This window comes from Equus przewalskii, chromosome 14 (genome assembly GCF_037783145.1).
Source record: "Equus przewalskii isolate Varuska chromosome 14, EquPr2, whole genome shotgun sequence".
Classification (NCBI taxonomy): domain Eukaryota; kingdom Metazoa; phylum Chordata; class Mammalia; order Perissodactyla; family Equidae; genus Equus; species Equus przewalskii.
In genome coordinates, this window is record NC_091844.1 from 27,144,366 (window position 1) to 27,158,978 (window position 14,613).

At 47.5% G+C, this 14,613-nt stretch overlaps 1 protein-coding gene across 28 annotated transcripts in view; it reads left to right on the forward strand.

Annotated features, from left to right (window-relative positions):
* EVA1A (eva-1 homolog A, regulator of programmed cell death) overlaps window positions 1-14,613 on the forward strand; it is a 195,072-nt gene that overhangs the window by 26,055 nt on the left and 154,404 nt on the right. For 3 of the 28 annotated variants that reach the window (XR_011526442.1, XR_011526445.1, XM_070573748.1), the window contains exons 1-2: window positions 11,417-11,633; window positions 11,786-12,024. The exons of 5 other annotated variants lie outside the window; for them this stretch is intronic. Coding sequence is in view for 3 of the 23 variants with exons in the window: in XM_070573748.1 (XP_070429849.1) it covers window positions 11,427-11,633; window positions 11,786-12,024 (446 nt within the window). In the remaining 20 variants the exon portion in view is untranslated. Of the gene's footprint in view, window positions 1-11,032; window positions 11,634-11,727; window positions 12,025-14,613 lie in introns of those variants that run through there. 20 more of the 28 variants (XM_070573760.1, XM_070573756.1, XM_070573767.1 and 17 more) reach the window with 20 other exon arrangements.

A 14,613-nucleotide genomic window follows, 5' to 3' on the forward strand; every position in this document is an offset into this window, starting at 1 on the left:
TAATGATGATGATGATAAAGTGTAGAGTTTGGTCTTTGGCATTCGAGGCCTCCCACAAGCCCCTTCCTATTTCACCTATCTATTGTTGTATAACATACCACTCCCAAAATTTGTATCCAACAGCAAGGATCATGGTATTATCTCTCACAATTCTGTGGATTGACTGAAATCAGTTGGGTGGATCTTCTGCTCCATGTGGTGTCAACTGTGGTCATCTGGGGCCTTGACTGGGTTGGAATATGCAAGACAGCTTGCTCGCATGCCTGGTCTTAATATGTCTGTTGGTTGGGAGCTCAGTTGGGGCTTTGATCAAAGAGCCAACACATGGCTTCTCCATATGGCTTGGGCTTCTCACAGCGTGGTATATGGGTTCTAAGAGACAGCATCTCAAGAGCCAAAGTTCCAAGAAGCAGGGAGTAAAAGCTACTGATTCTCTTAAAGACTAGGTCCAAAACTGGCAGAGTGTGTCCCTGCTACATTCTATTTGTTAGTTAGTCACAGAATCAGCCCAGATTCAAGAATAGGAGAAGTAAAGTCTACCTCTTGATTGGAATAGTGACAAAGAATTTGCCACCATCTTTAATCTACCACATTCCCCAATTTCCTTTCCAAATATCTCCCCAAAATCTCCCTAAGGGGATCCTGTGAAGCAAGGAAAGTCTATTAACATCCAAAACATGTCCAGTTGTTCCTTGCCTCTCTGTCCAGAGCAAGTCCATCCCTCTCCATAAAACTTCCCCTCAGATAACTTTACCCTCTGGAGGACCCTTAAAACTGATTCTCAGGATTGGCCATTAATCAGTGCCTCCTGCGCAGTTTTATGACAACACATGTACCTGTTACTTGACACTTTCCAGACTCGAATACTCATTTTGCATGTAGCTTTCCATTAAGTGGGTTTTCCTACTTCTTGGCTTTCTGCATAAGCCAGTACAGGTCTTATCGTTAATCAGTGTTTAGTATTTTCTGATTTGAATGATATACTGTGGGGAGGCAGAGGTGGAGGGGAATTGGCATTTATTGAACACTTAAAGTCAAGCATGATGCTAAGCTTACACACATTTCATATATTTTTTATGACCATCCTATAAGATAGGTATTATCATTCTCCACTGACAGACGACGAAACTGAGTCCTTAACTTGCCTTATTGCACAACTAGTAAGTGAAAGAACAAGAAATGAATGCAGGTCTGTTTAATGCTAAGGCCCTCATCTTTTATTGGTATTGTCCTGCCTACAGCTCCCTGGAAATGAAGCTATCTGGGAAGAGAGGGGAAAACGATGTAAGCCTGGACTGTGGTTTCTAGAGCATTTGAACCATAAACTCCCCATGGTGAGGGCATGCTCTAGTCAGCCTCGCTGCGTGCAGGCATTTACCACGGCCAGGGACCAAAGCTAAACATTAACCCACTTGAGCTCTGCTTTTTCTTTCTGTTTTCAAACTCCCTAGCTCCCCGTGGCTTTGGTCAGAGAACCTCTTCATTATTCTGCCCTTTTAAACAGCTTCTGGGCATCATGACGCCGTGTTTGGAAACACCGTGGCATATTTGTGGTGCTTAAAGTTCACGGAAACGTCTGGATCCCCAGCTTCCACAGGCCTCGAGGCTCCAGCATTGACCGGGAGTCCCTACTTATGCCTCCGTTTGAGGAATCTCAAGAGAGTGCTTGTGGCTCCTTCTCCCCAGCCTTGGAGGGGAGAAAAATCGCTGGCCAGGCATTTTCAGAGGGTTTCAAGCGGATCAAAGAGAGAAAAGCAAACACTGAGGAAAAATGTGCTATTTATTCTTGGAACAAAGTTACATTGGCAGCTTTCTCCTCGCCAGTAATACTTGTTTTCCTGAAAGGATTACAAACGCCTTTGCTTCCTCCCATAGGACTTAACCATCGCTCAGCTCCTGACCTGCAACTTCTGTCTCCCACCCCCTCTCAGCCATGCTTTCAGTTTTCTCACAGGCTGGGCAAAAATTAAAGAGATTAAAATCATCCATGAGAGAAAGTGGGTTAGTGCAGCTGCTGCAAATGCCCGTGTCAGCAATCCGAGTCAGCAGCTCAAATAAACTCGGCCATGTGAGCGGTGTTCCTGGGCCACAGCCCGGAGGACCCCGGGGACGTCAGGCCTACCTCCCTGGGGAAGGAACGAGGAGGCTAAGGCTGAGTGAGGAGGGCAGCCTGGTGGAGATGTCTTTCTTTGGGAGGGCAATTTCATTCATGTTTTTTTCATGGACACTTCTGCTGTTAATTAAGTAATTGGACAAATTCATAGAAGGTTATGTGGCAGGATAATTTATTGACATATTCTTCTGTGCCTTGTTCTCTTTGCTGTCTGTACTCTTCTCTCCTTGGCCTTAAGAAGGCAGTAAGACCCTGGTGTGCTTCCGTCTTTGGTGGCTTTTTTGTTGCAAGTCTGACAACAGATTTCTAATGGGAGCAGAGATCCTTATTTCTGTTTTTGTTTTAGCTGCCTGTGCTCATTGAGGGGCATTGTAAGGCTCCGTGCTGGGGCGGGACCAGGGGCTTTGAGTTTCTGAGGCTGCATAGCCAGACTGGAGGCTAAGGGAGAGCCTGAAAAGGACAGGAAGAGCTGGACCACTGGGGGTGGTGGTGAAGTGTGAATATCTGAACTCTGCTTTCCCACAGCATCCACCACAGGGGCTGCTCGGGGGCAGGAGAGGTGGCAGGAGGGTAGAAATGACTACACATTAAGGGCTGTGGCCTTGAGAAGCCATGTGATAAAAATCCCAAGGCCCAGGCCTCAGAAGAACCTGTCTCATGGTTCCATGCAGGCTTGGACAATAAGCCTGGATGTGGTGACCAGTGTAGACAGAGTCTAGAGGGCCCCCTTCACATGCTCTGTATGGTACAAGCCACCAGGGACCTTCCCCTGACCCTAGGGAGAGGGCATGCCTCAATAATGACTGAGATTAAATTTCCCTACAGAGGGAGTAGAGAGCTCAGGACAAATTTAATTCAATTCAGAGAAATGAAAGAAGTGTGATGTTTCTTGCACCCTAATCATATATATATAGCAGCACCTACTAGGTGCGAGGTACTGTGCCCAACACTGGAGACAGAGATGGACAAGATCCTTTTGCCCTGGCAGGACTCAGATTCAGGGGGTGCAACACAGTGCAGAGCCCACAGTGAAGAGGTGTCACAGGTGCTGGGGACCCAGGAGGGGGCGCTGCCTCTATCTGGGGGCAGGGAAGGCTTCCCAGAATTGCTCACCTTTGTTCTGAGTCTTAAAAGATGAGCTGGAATTCCTCAGGGGAGGATGGGGGTGGAGTCAAGAACATTCTGTACAAAAGTACAGAAGCATGAAATAGCATGACATGTTTGGGAGACTGTAAAGAGGTTGATAGGGCTGAAAACTAAGATTGTTACAGGATGGGTGGGAGAGGCAGACAGGGGCTGACCCGAAGGGTTTCGCGTCCCATGCTAAGGAGTCTAGACTTTATCCTGTAAGAGGTGGGTGACCCCCGAGGGATTTTAGTGATGTGAACAGATGCATTTGTTACGAAGCAAAGCTGGTTTAGGAAAGTTACAAAGGAGAAGTGATCACAAAGGTAGGAGGGCATCTGGGAGATGGGGAAGTGCAGAAGTGAAGGGAGGAGAGCTTGTGAACAGGAAAGTGGCCAACAGTGGAAAATACCCTGAGAGGTCACCAATACAAGCTCAGGGGCAGCCACTGGATTTTGAAATTTGCAGGTTATTAGTGACTTTAATAAGGGCAGTTTCAGTGGAGTGTTGGGAACAGAAACCAGACTACATGAGTTGAGGACTGAATGGAGTTTAAAAAGTGATGAAAATACAGTAACAAGCTGGGCTCCAGACCAGACCAACTGGATCAGAATCTCTGCTGGCGGGGCTTTTTTTAGACCTCTATAGGTAATTAAAATGCACAGTCAGGATTGAGAACCACTTCTGTAGGAAATGTAGAGATGACACCTGAGTCCAAACAGATGAGTTTACAAAACAGTAAGGAGCTCAGTGTAGTAGTGGATGATCTCCAAAAGTCATCAGGGAGAGGAAAGTGTAGAAGTTGCTCCCTTGTCTGAAGCGTGTGCAGACAATGCCAAACGGATACAAACCCCTGGACTTATCTCAGCCTTGAGTGAGTGAGGTCATCCTCACATGGTCAAAGGTAAGAAATCTGGTTCTGTCCCAAGAAAGTACAAATGGTTGAAAACAGAGTCCTTGTCCCTCCTCCTATGGCACCGCTATTTACATGAAGCCTTCCAACACCCAGCGCTTATGAATTCCAGAAGTGGTAAATGATCTCCAGGAGTGTTGGAGCAAGGCAGTCAAGTAAATCGAATAATGAAAGACAAAGGAAATTGCCTCATGGCCCTACGAAAGGCTAATGGATGTGCAGACAGAGACACCAATGTGTCACCATTAATGATGTCACTTTAGGAAAATCAAGAGGTTGAGAATTGTTTTTAATGCTATGCCCTACGGTCATTTCATTGTATTCATCACAGCAGGAGTAAGCTTGAAAAGAAAATGGGTGCTTGTTAAAAATATTAGTTTGGGGGAAACAGGACAATTTCTTTTTCTATCTTTCTTCTTTTTTTTTTAAACCCACTGTCTCACTTTTGCCATGACATTCCCTGGCAAAGCAATGGGATGGCCGTTAAGGCCCACGGATAGTCATTAACCAGGTGGCATTTAAATTCATTCATTCCACAACAGCCTGCTGAAATTAAACTAGTCATTTGATAGTCTTAACTACCAACACTTCCTAGACACCACAGGTCGGAGAATACTGCACCACACATTTACAGTCCAACCTTTCACCAACTTTTTACAAGGTCTAATGGATGCCTTTTATCACCAAATAAATAGCGTTGATGGCCATGCCCCCTCTGAAGTTCTAGTTTACAGATACAGACAACTAAATGATAAGATTCGTGTTCCCCAGGCCTTCTGGCCCTTTTCAGAAAGCGAAGTTTTATCTGCACAGGAATATGAGGGGATTCTGGGAGCACATTCAATTGTTTCAAAGAAATTTTAATACAACTAAAAAGCCCAGGGAATATGAGCTGCACAGCTGAGTTGCCCCAGCATTCTAGTCACCTCCCCCACCTTTCTTAAAATGTTATGTGCCCAAAAGGGATGCGATAATGAGGGACAAGCATCAGTTAAGCATGGGCTTTCTTCTATGGTGAAGTGGAGGCTCACTGAATTATTTCCTCACAGCTGCAGTCGCAGGAGTAGAGGTCTAAATACTCTTGGCTTACCCACTTTGTCTTGCTCAGGGTAATAGAGTAGAAATCAAAATATTTCTCTAGCCAGTTGCTGCTGCCCAATACAACATAACCTCTGATTAATGATAGGTTTTAAATCAAAACATAGTCACCAGTGCAACCATAAACATAGCTGAGTGTAAATTTTGCCCCTTTTTTCCTCTCCGTTTTCCACAGGGACGTTTTCATGCCTAGGTTGGCAACTCCTTTACTTTTTTCATCCTGGCCAACAAGGTTAAATAAGCATGAACAGAACTTTAATAAATCATCCGTACAAAATACTCTCTTTCTAACCAACAGGAAGCCACTGTAAAAACGAGAGGTTTCAATTATAAAAAAAAAATGAGACAATGGAACTATGAAACAGGGCTAGGGAAATGGCTAATCGTTGTTCTTTAAGAAAATGCAAGTTAGATCCCTACCCACAACATGGATGACCCTAAAAAGTTGTCTAGAAGATAAACATCTGTGTCTATTTTTATACTGAAAATACCACGGACTCGCAATGTAAAATTGAGACATCCCATTACAAGTAATTTTGGTCACATGACCTATTAAAAAATTATTTTTCATATGTAGCAAACTATTAAAATTCACATTTTTAGAGGAATAAGAAACACTAGAGTTTAAAATAAAGTATGAAATTTGAATTAAAATGGCTCAACCTAACAGCATAGCTGACCTGAACACAGCCCTATTTCAGCGCTCCCTGACAAGGCTGCCTGAAACTCTTCCAGATTCCTCAAACACTTGTTTCCTGTAACTCTGTGAACAGTGTTGAGCGAGAAATTCAGAGTGATTTGGCCTGAAAGATAAATGGCAAACACAGGACAGAAGACAAAACATAACAAATTATTCATTTCCTTGAAGAGTGTGCACTAACCAGAACAGATGGTCGCAGGGACCCCGAACTTCTGAAAACCCCGCAGTGCGTGCATTTAACCAGTTCTCTGATTCATCAGTTTTACGGTTGCACGTTCTGGAACATGGGGTCCGTATCCACAGGTGTGCTACATCTAATCAAATCAAATGGATGGCAATCTGCTCATTTGGGTTAACCAGTCCCCAAATGGGAGTGATTTCTATTCCTAAACTGGTATCTACAACCAGCAACTAGTCATCCTCCTGTGTCTGGGCAAAAAAAAAAAAAAAAAAACCAGCTGGAGGAGTTTGAGATCTACTTTGGATATGAACAAGGAGTCTAAAATTATTCTTCTAACAGAAGAAGAGATAATAAATGAAAGGCTGATTCATTTCTTTCACCAAAATGTCCACACTAGGAATCCTTTAAATTAGCAAGTTTGATTAATGTATTTACAATGCGATCCATGTGATTCATTTTTAATGGTTTACTCTACTTCTCAGAAGTATAGAGTTTACTTGTAATGAGATGTACAGAGCGACGGAGCATCCTTACACATGTGTGACTTCAAACCCCCCAGGCACATGGGCAGTTTGATCGGGCCAGGGGTCTTCTCTCTGCTTCAAGCCGCTGCTTGCCAGACCTTTCTTCCTCATTCTGCTTCTTCCCTTGTCTTTGATCTTCCCACTACCTCCTTCCCCTCCACCTTGAAGATGCCTGAACCTGCCCCATGATTTAAAACACATCAGTAAATTATTATTAAATAAACCTTCCATGTTTTGTATCCATTTACAGATTTTTTCTATATCTTTATTTCTTTTTATAATCAAACTTCTCGGACAAATGGGTGTATTTACAGTCATGAGCTGCATAAGGACATTTAGGTTAACAAGGGATGGTATATCTGACGGTGGTCCTATAAGATGAGTACCGTAGAGCCTGGGTGTGTAGCAGGCTATCTCATCTGAGGTTGTGTAAGTACACTCTATGATGTTCGCACATGATGGAATTGCCTAACAACACATTTCTCAGAACGTATCCCCGTTGTTAAGTGACGCATGACTGTATTTCAAAACACTCCCCAGGTGAGAGTTGAGTGTAACATGCAGATTGCCTACCCTGTTGAGGGCAATTCTCTGTGAAGGGCAGGCAGTCTCCAGGAAATGGCAGCTGAATTGAACTGCATGGGCCCACAATGGCCCGCACGATTTAGGGTGAGGACATACATCACTGTAAGCATCTTGTGGTGCCTTCAGCAGCTTATCTTTTAGGGGTAAAGCCATATCTGAAGTCCTGAAGGTCTCACCTTAGTTCAGCTGGTAGCTCAGCTTTGTTTTGTTGTCTGCCTTTTGATCTTGTGCTCTAGTTTCCTTATCAATAAAAGGAGGATAATTAAAGTCTGAGGTCATATTTTTGTTTGAGGCAAAAACCAGTACCACTAAAAATGTGCCACAAAAAGCTTTGTGTAAAATTGTTGAATTGCTGTCATGCAAACACAGATGGGAGTTTTGGAAGTGGAAGCAGCAGAATGTGTCTGGGGTCCCTGTCAGATGGGACTGATCAATGGAGCTCAGTGATGTCAGGACCCTCCTATCAATTCCAGGCCTCACGATGGTTGTGCTGCTGAAGGCATGCCACAGCCTCCCCTCACTTAGGGTTAAAATGACATCTCCTTTGTGCTAACTGGAGGAGCTCTGGGGGCCAGACCTTTTCCATGAGTTGGATGTGCTGTTGGCCAGGACATCAGTGTGCAGGACAGGATGGTGGAGCCCTGCTCTGACCACCAGCGCCCTGGGAGACCCCGCACACTCTGCATGGAGGCCCAGACCAGCTGGCACCACATCAGCAAGGCTGTTCATGCTGAGAGCCCAGCTCACAGCCCTGGGCCTGGGCCCCAGCATGCAGTAGTTACTTTCAGATCCCAGTTTCCTGGGATGTACCCTTTTCTTCTTCTATTTTCCCACCCCTAGCTGTAACTGGAGCTGTGTGCTGTGCCTGTGCACTTGGACTCCCTCCTGCCTCTGGCCCTGCCGGGCTCATCTTGTGGATCTCAACCCCAGCTTGTGTGGGAACATCCCATCCACCTCTGCCTTAAGACCAGTCCAACAGACCCTATAGGACCAGGGGGGAGCAGCTTCACAAGGCAGCCACTGAATGTCTTTCCTGGTCTGGCAAATGGGCTTCATGCCCCTTCCTCACTTCTGACCTAAAGTCTGAATTGCTATGATGCTATTCTTTAATTATGTCCCCCTAGAGATGGACTTTCCCTTCCATGGAAGATGTGAGGAGGGGACAGGAGAGGTGGTGGACATGCACAATGGTGGCAATAAAGTGTACCACTTAAAAAACTGGGGCTGTGGGGACAAACAGATCTTCACTTCATGACATCTCAATTTTCTCATTTATAAAATAGGAAAATAAAAGAACTTAACCCATCAGGATGCTGATGCTATCAGGATTAAAATAAACATACGTGAAAAGGATTGGCGCAGGTTTTGGCACCTAAGATGCTCTCATTAAAAGGCAGCATGTGCACACCACCATGAGGCCAGCAGCTTTGAGACATCCCTTTCCAAGGCTTAGCCACAGCCATGGGTGCCCTGAGATAGCTTACAGGAGCATGTTTCTGCAGGACCCTGGAGCAGTCACTCCAAAGCCCTTTCCTCAAGCTGCCAGGATGCATGTCCTGGAGAATGACCTGTAAGACCTCCACAGGGGCTCTCTGGTCACCAATGTCCAGCTGCACAAACAGAGGCTGGGGCTGCCCTAGATGGCGGCTCTAATCCCTCCATATCTGTGATTCCTAAAACCAGTTGGAATGCAGGGGTTCAACAGTATCTTCTTCATTATAATGCAGTAAGGTGATCCTAAGCAGAGCATTTAGCCCAATGCCTGGTGTGTACTAGCATTCAACACATCCTAGCAGTTCTTAATACAGTAGTCCTCCCCCCAATCTCGGGGGATACATTCCAAGACCCCCAGTGGACGCCTGAAACTGCACATAGTACTGAACCCTACACATATTGTTTTTCCTATAGATACATACCTGTGATAAAGTTTAACCTATAAATTAGGCACAGTAAGAGATTTAACAATAACTAATAACAAAATAGAACAATTATAACAATATACTTTAATAAAAGTTACCATAGATCTTAGTGACCTCAGCTTGTGATTTTTTTTCTTTCCTTATTAAGTTGAGAACTTTCGCCTTTTCACTTAAAGGATGCGCCTATGACTTCTCCGGCATATCTGAATTACCAGCATCACTACTCTTGTGCTTTGGGACCATTTATTAAGGAAAATAAGGGTTACTTGAACACAAGCTGCGATATGTGACAGTTGATCTGATAACCAAGAAGACTACAAAGTGACTAACGGGCAGGGAGTGTATACGGTGTGGATACACTGAACAAAGGGAAGATTCACGTCCCAGGCAGGATGGAGAGCGATAGCAAGAGATTTTATCATGCTACTCAGAACAGCATGCAACTTAAAACTTACAAATTGTTTACTTGTGGAATTTTTCCATTTAATATTTTAGGACCTTGGTTGACCATGGGTAACTGAAACCACAGAAAGCGAAGCCGCAGATAAGAGGGGACGGCTGCAGTAGTAGTTTCAGATCCAAAGCTGGGTTCATGGGTCACAGTGCTTCCGGCTGGCCTTCCTCTGGCTTAGGGGGGCAAATGAATAGGCTCTGGATTAGGTCCATTCTATGGAAAGTCTATGCCACCTCCTGGCATCTGTGCCCTATTTGTTTACTCATTCATTTAGTACATATTTATTGAGCACCAATCATGTGTGTGTAGACCTGTGCTCGGCACACAATCCTCTGATCTCTGGTGTTCGTGCATGGCTGTGCACGGAGCTGGCACACGCAACATTCCACCAGGAAAACCCACTTCTCACCACCACCTCTCCTCCTTCCTACTGATAAAGCTGGAGAGTTAGGTGGAGCCCTCATCACAGCACCTTGCATGCCAGGGTGTGCCGTCTAGAGTTAGGTGTGTATTTTATAGATAAGGAAACTGAGGCCCGGCAGGGGAGTACTTACTTGCCCAAGTTCAGATAGTAACTTAGTAGCCATCTGAGGCTAGAATCTGGTTCCCCGATTAATGTAGGAAACAAAGGCCCCTCCCCAAAGACCAGTCATCTCTGTATGAGAGCGGGATCACTTGTCTTTACGTTTTCATCTACACATAGCTGTTCTTTCCCTTTCTGAAGGGCTGCATTTCAAGGTTAAAGGAAGTAGCTCTTGAGTAAGTCTAGAACAGTGGTTCTCAACTCTGACTGTATTAGATCATCTGGGAAGCATTTCAAAAACACTGATGTTGGAGCCCCACCCCAGACCAATTAAATAAGCATTTGTGGGGGTGGAGCATGGGCCTCATATTGGTTTCTAAAGCTCTCCAGGTGTTTCTAATATACAGTCAGTGGTCGAGAGAGCAGTGCTTCCAAAAGTCTAACGCACATTTGAATCATCTGGGGATCTTGATAAAATGCAGATTCTGATTCAGCAGGTTAAGCGGGCTGGAGAATCCCGACTTCTAACCAGCTCCCAGTTGATGTTAATCCAGCTAGTCCCAGGACCACACTTGCAGGAGCAGTTCCAGAAGGTGCTCTGGGATTCTGGTCACTCACTGGTTACTCGAGCCAGGAGCCTGGAAGTTACCTCTCTCCTTCATCCTCTCCTCATCCCTAACCTATTGCTCATGGTCATCAGGTCTTGTCAGTTCCATCCCAGTGCTCCCTGCAGCTCCCATCCTCTCCTGATGGCCTGCTGCAACATGCTGTTCCATCCTGTTCGCCCACCATCACTCCCCATCCTCGCTGTGTCCTCTGCTAGACTGCTTCCCAATGGGGCTTCCTCAGTCCTTCTTGCCTCTGCCTATGCTGTTTATACCCCGTAAAAAGCTCTTCAGTCCTTGACCCATCTCTTAAGAGACCACAGCATCTCTGGAGCTCCTCTCTGCCTGCACTAATCTATGACGATTGTCTAGGAACAGCACGTCCTTTTGGTTCATTTCTGCGTATCCAGCGACCAGCTCAGTGCCTATCAGGCTCTCAATAAATAGTTGCTGAATTTAACAAACAAAACCTCAACTCCGAATGAGCAAGGCCAAACAAAGACCGCAGTTGCTCTCCATCAGAACAAAATGAACATTCCTTCGAGATTATGCATCAGGCTTTAAAACTCTTCACTGGAGAAAAAAAAAGTTGGTCAAACTTAACAAAGTAAGTACTTATTTCCTGTCTGGGTTGGGTGGTTTAATAGGGGTTCAAAGAAAGCGACGGGACAGGAATGAAAGGATGGATGCTGGCAGCAGCTTGGAGGTCTGCTTTCAGATCTGGGCTCGTCCTAGTAGGGGGAAAGGCGAGAGCTCCGGGACAGGGTGAGAACAGCCGACGGGGAACCTTCCGGGGCCCTGAAGACGGTCGGAAGCGCGGAGAAGCAGGCAGGAGTTTGGGAGCGCGAACTAACTTGGCGCGGAGGGAGGCGCAGCACGCTGCAGCCGTTCAGGTTTCGCGTCTTCCGAGCGCCCACATGGGCCGCTGGCTTGGGGAAGGGGGCGGGGGAGAGGGAGGGCAGGTCCGGAGCAGAGTGGGTGGAGGAAGGGGGAGACCGAAGGAAATGAGACAACCTTTTCCTCCCACTGACTCGGGCTCCTCCAGCGTCTGCGGGGCTCCGCACGGCCGCCCCTGAGCGCCGCGGCCGGGACCCCGCGCCGCACCCCGCCCCGGCCCCGGCGGCTCCTCCACTGGGATTTCTCTCCGAGGCGCCAGGGCCAGCCCAACCCCCGAGCACCGCCTTGTCGCGTCCTTCTCTCGGTGATCGGCTCCGGGTACCCCGGATCGGCCCCGCACGCCCCGAGCGCAGCCCCCGGAAGTGCGCGCCGGCGGCCCCGGCGAAGGTAAGCGGCGCCGGAGAGCGCGCCCGGGGCGCAGGGGCGCCAGGCATCCCGAGGGAGGCCCCGGCTTCCCCGGAGCGCCCCCTCTTCAAAAACACCCTGTGCACTTCTGACCTGAAGCCGCTGCATTGTTCCCCACCCCCTGCCCAGGTGTTGCAGGCTGGGTCCCCCAGGGGATTCTGTTTCCCAGCGCTTTCTTTATTGCCTCCTCTTCCTCCTACTTTCCTGTTGCTTCCCTTGCCCGCCGCGTCTTTTTCTGGATCCAACAACTCTCAATTCTCTGCTTCTGCAGCTTGGCTTCGGAGAGCAGGTCCTTTCCAAATCTCGGCGCCTCTCTCCTTCTCCGCCTCCAGGAGCAGAGGCTGTGCGGGGCGGCCCGAGGCAGTGACTGGCTTTGACCCCGGGCCTGCCGGGTGGGGACCTCCCTGAAATGTCCTTGGTTCACATTGAACTCAATTACCTGGCTCCTTTCGGAGGCATCCAGCTCGCAGCGCGCGTTTGGCGACCCCCAGGACCCCCAAATGAGAGGGGATTGGGGAGTGAAAAGGCTGTTGGCGCCCCCTAAAGCCTCAGTGGGACGCTGTGCTGATGGATAAGGGCGCAGTCAGCTCCTCGCTTACTCAGTCCTGGGTTCCCAACGATTGGGGGGGAGGAGCACCCCGCGCGGGACGCACATGTGGCGTGGAGGTAATCAGGAGGACTCAGAAGGAGAGGAAGGCCAACCACATCGTGCTGGTTTGCCATTATTTGCTCTTATTAACTGGCTGAGTTCTCACATCAAGCTTCTGCCTTAATATTCCTGTTTTACAAACGGACAAAATAAAATGCAGAGAGGTTAAGTAAAGCGCTTAGGGCACCCCAGCTAGGAAGGGGCCCAGCCAGGGTTTGGTTGGGTACCAGGTGGTTTGTACCACACATCCCACGTCCAGTCCTACAGAGGTTTCCTCTGTCCAGTCTGAGCGGGAACCTTCCACCTCGCAGCTCGTGCCACAGGAGACGAGGCTTTTTCCATTTTGAGCCAATGCATCTTGATTCTGTTCAAATCCAAACGATTTATTTAGTACCTACTATCCTCACAGTTCAGTGGCAAACACTGAGGTTTCACCTTTGAACTTCACTCATCCTCCCCCGTCATCCAGTCTGTCACCAAATCTGTAATTCTGCCCCGGAAGGCTGGCTTGAGTCTCTCTCTCCAAAAGGCAGTTAAGCTCGATGGCTAAGAGCCCAGGCCCTGGAGCCAGACCACCAGCGTTTGAATCCTGGCTGAGGCCTTTCTGTACCTTTTGCGGCTGGATTTCCTCATCTGTGAAGTGGGATGGGAGGATGTCAAGCAGGGGTTCTTAACCGGGCTTTTGATTTTGCCTCCCAAGTGACATCTGGCAATGTCTGGAAACATTTTTGGCTGTCCACATGTCACTGGGGGGGATGCTGTTCATCTGGTGGGCAGAGGCCAGGGATACTGTGATGCACAGGACATCCCTCACAGTAAAGAGTTATCTGGCCTCAAATGTTAATAGTGCTGAGGTTGATAGTAGAGTGTATCAGTTCATGAAGAGTGCTATTATTCCCAACTCGCATCGTCTTATCTGTTCCAGTTTGGCTGATTATACCAGTCTCTGTCCCCAAATCGTCCCTCACTGCAGTGCCAGAATTCTGTTGATAACACCGCAGCAGGCCACACTACTACACTATCTTAATACCCTTCTTGGCCCCCCAGTGCTAACAGAAGGGATGGGAATCTACACGTGTTTTACAATCACCAAACGTAGATCCTGTACATATGAAAGTTCGAGAATCACTGTCTTACGCAAGCTAGCCTCTGATGTTGGCTCACATGGCTGTCCGTGATTGGCCTCAACTTACCTTCCCAGCCTCAACTTATGCCACTTCCTGTATCCGGCTGCCATACCACTCAACTCACTATTCTTTTGGTCTTCTAGATCCTGACTTTTTGGAATGCCTTTCCTCCTCCTTGACTGGCAAATTCCTCATCATTCTTTGAGGCTAGTGCTTAAGTCCCCTTCCGAGTGAAGCATCCTTCAGTTCCTGCAGACAGTTCTGTTGATCCCTGCTACCTTCTCCCCCTTTTTTTCTTTCTTTCTTTTTTTTTTTTTTTTTTGAGGAAGATTAACCCTGAGCTAACTAATGCCAAACCTCCTCTTTTTTGCTGAGGAAGCCTGGCCCTGAGCTACCATCCGTGCCCATCTTCCTTTACTTTATATGTGGGATGCCTACCAAGCATGGCATGCCAAGTGGTGCCATGTCCGCACCCGGGATCCGAACCGGTGAACCCCAAGCCGCCGAGAAGCGGAACATGCTAACTTAACCGCTGCGCCTCCGGGCTGCCCCCCCCACCACCTCTTTCCTTTGATATATCTCTCTTGTAGTGTTGACTGCACTGTACAGGGATCCCTTGCTCGTCTCCCCACTGGTCTCTGTGCCCCTAGAACCCAGCTCAGTGCTGTGCTTATGGTGGTGCTTAAGCTTGCGGGCTTTGGAGTCAGGCTGAATCCCAGCTCTGCCACTTATTAACTCCGTGACCTTGAGCAAGTTGACTCAGTCTCAAAGCCTTATTGGTAAAATAGGAAGAAA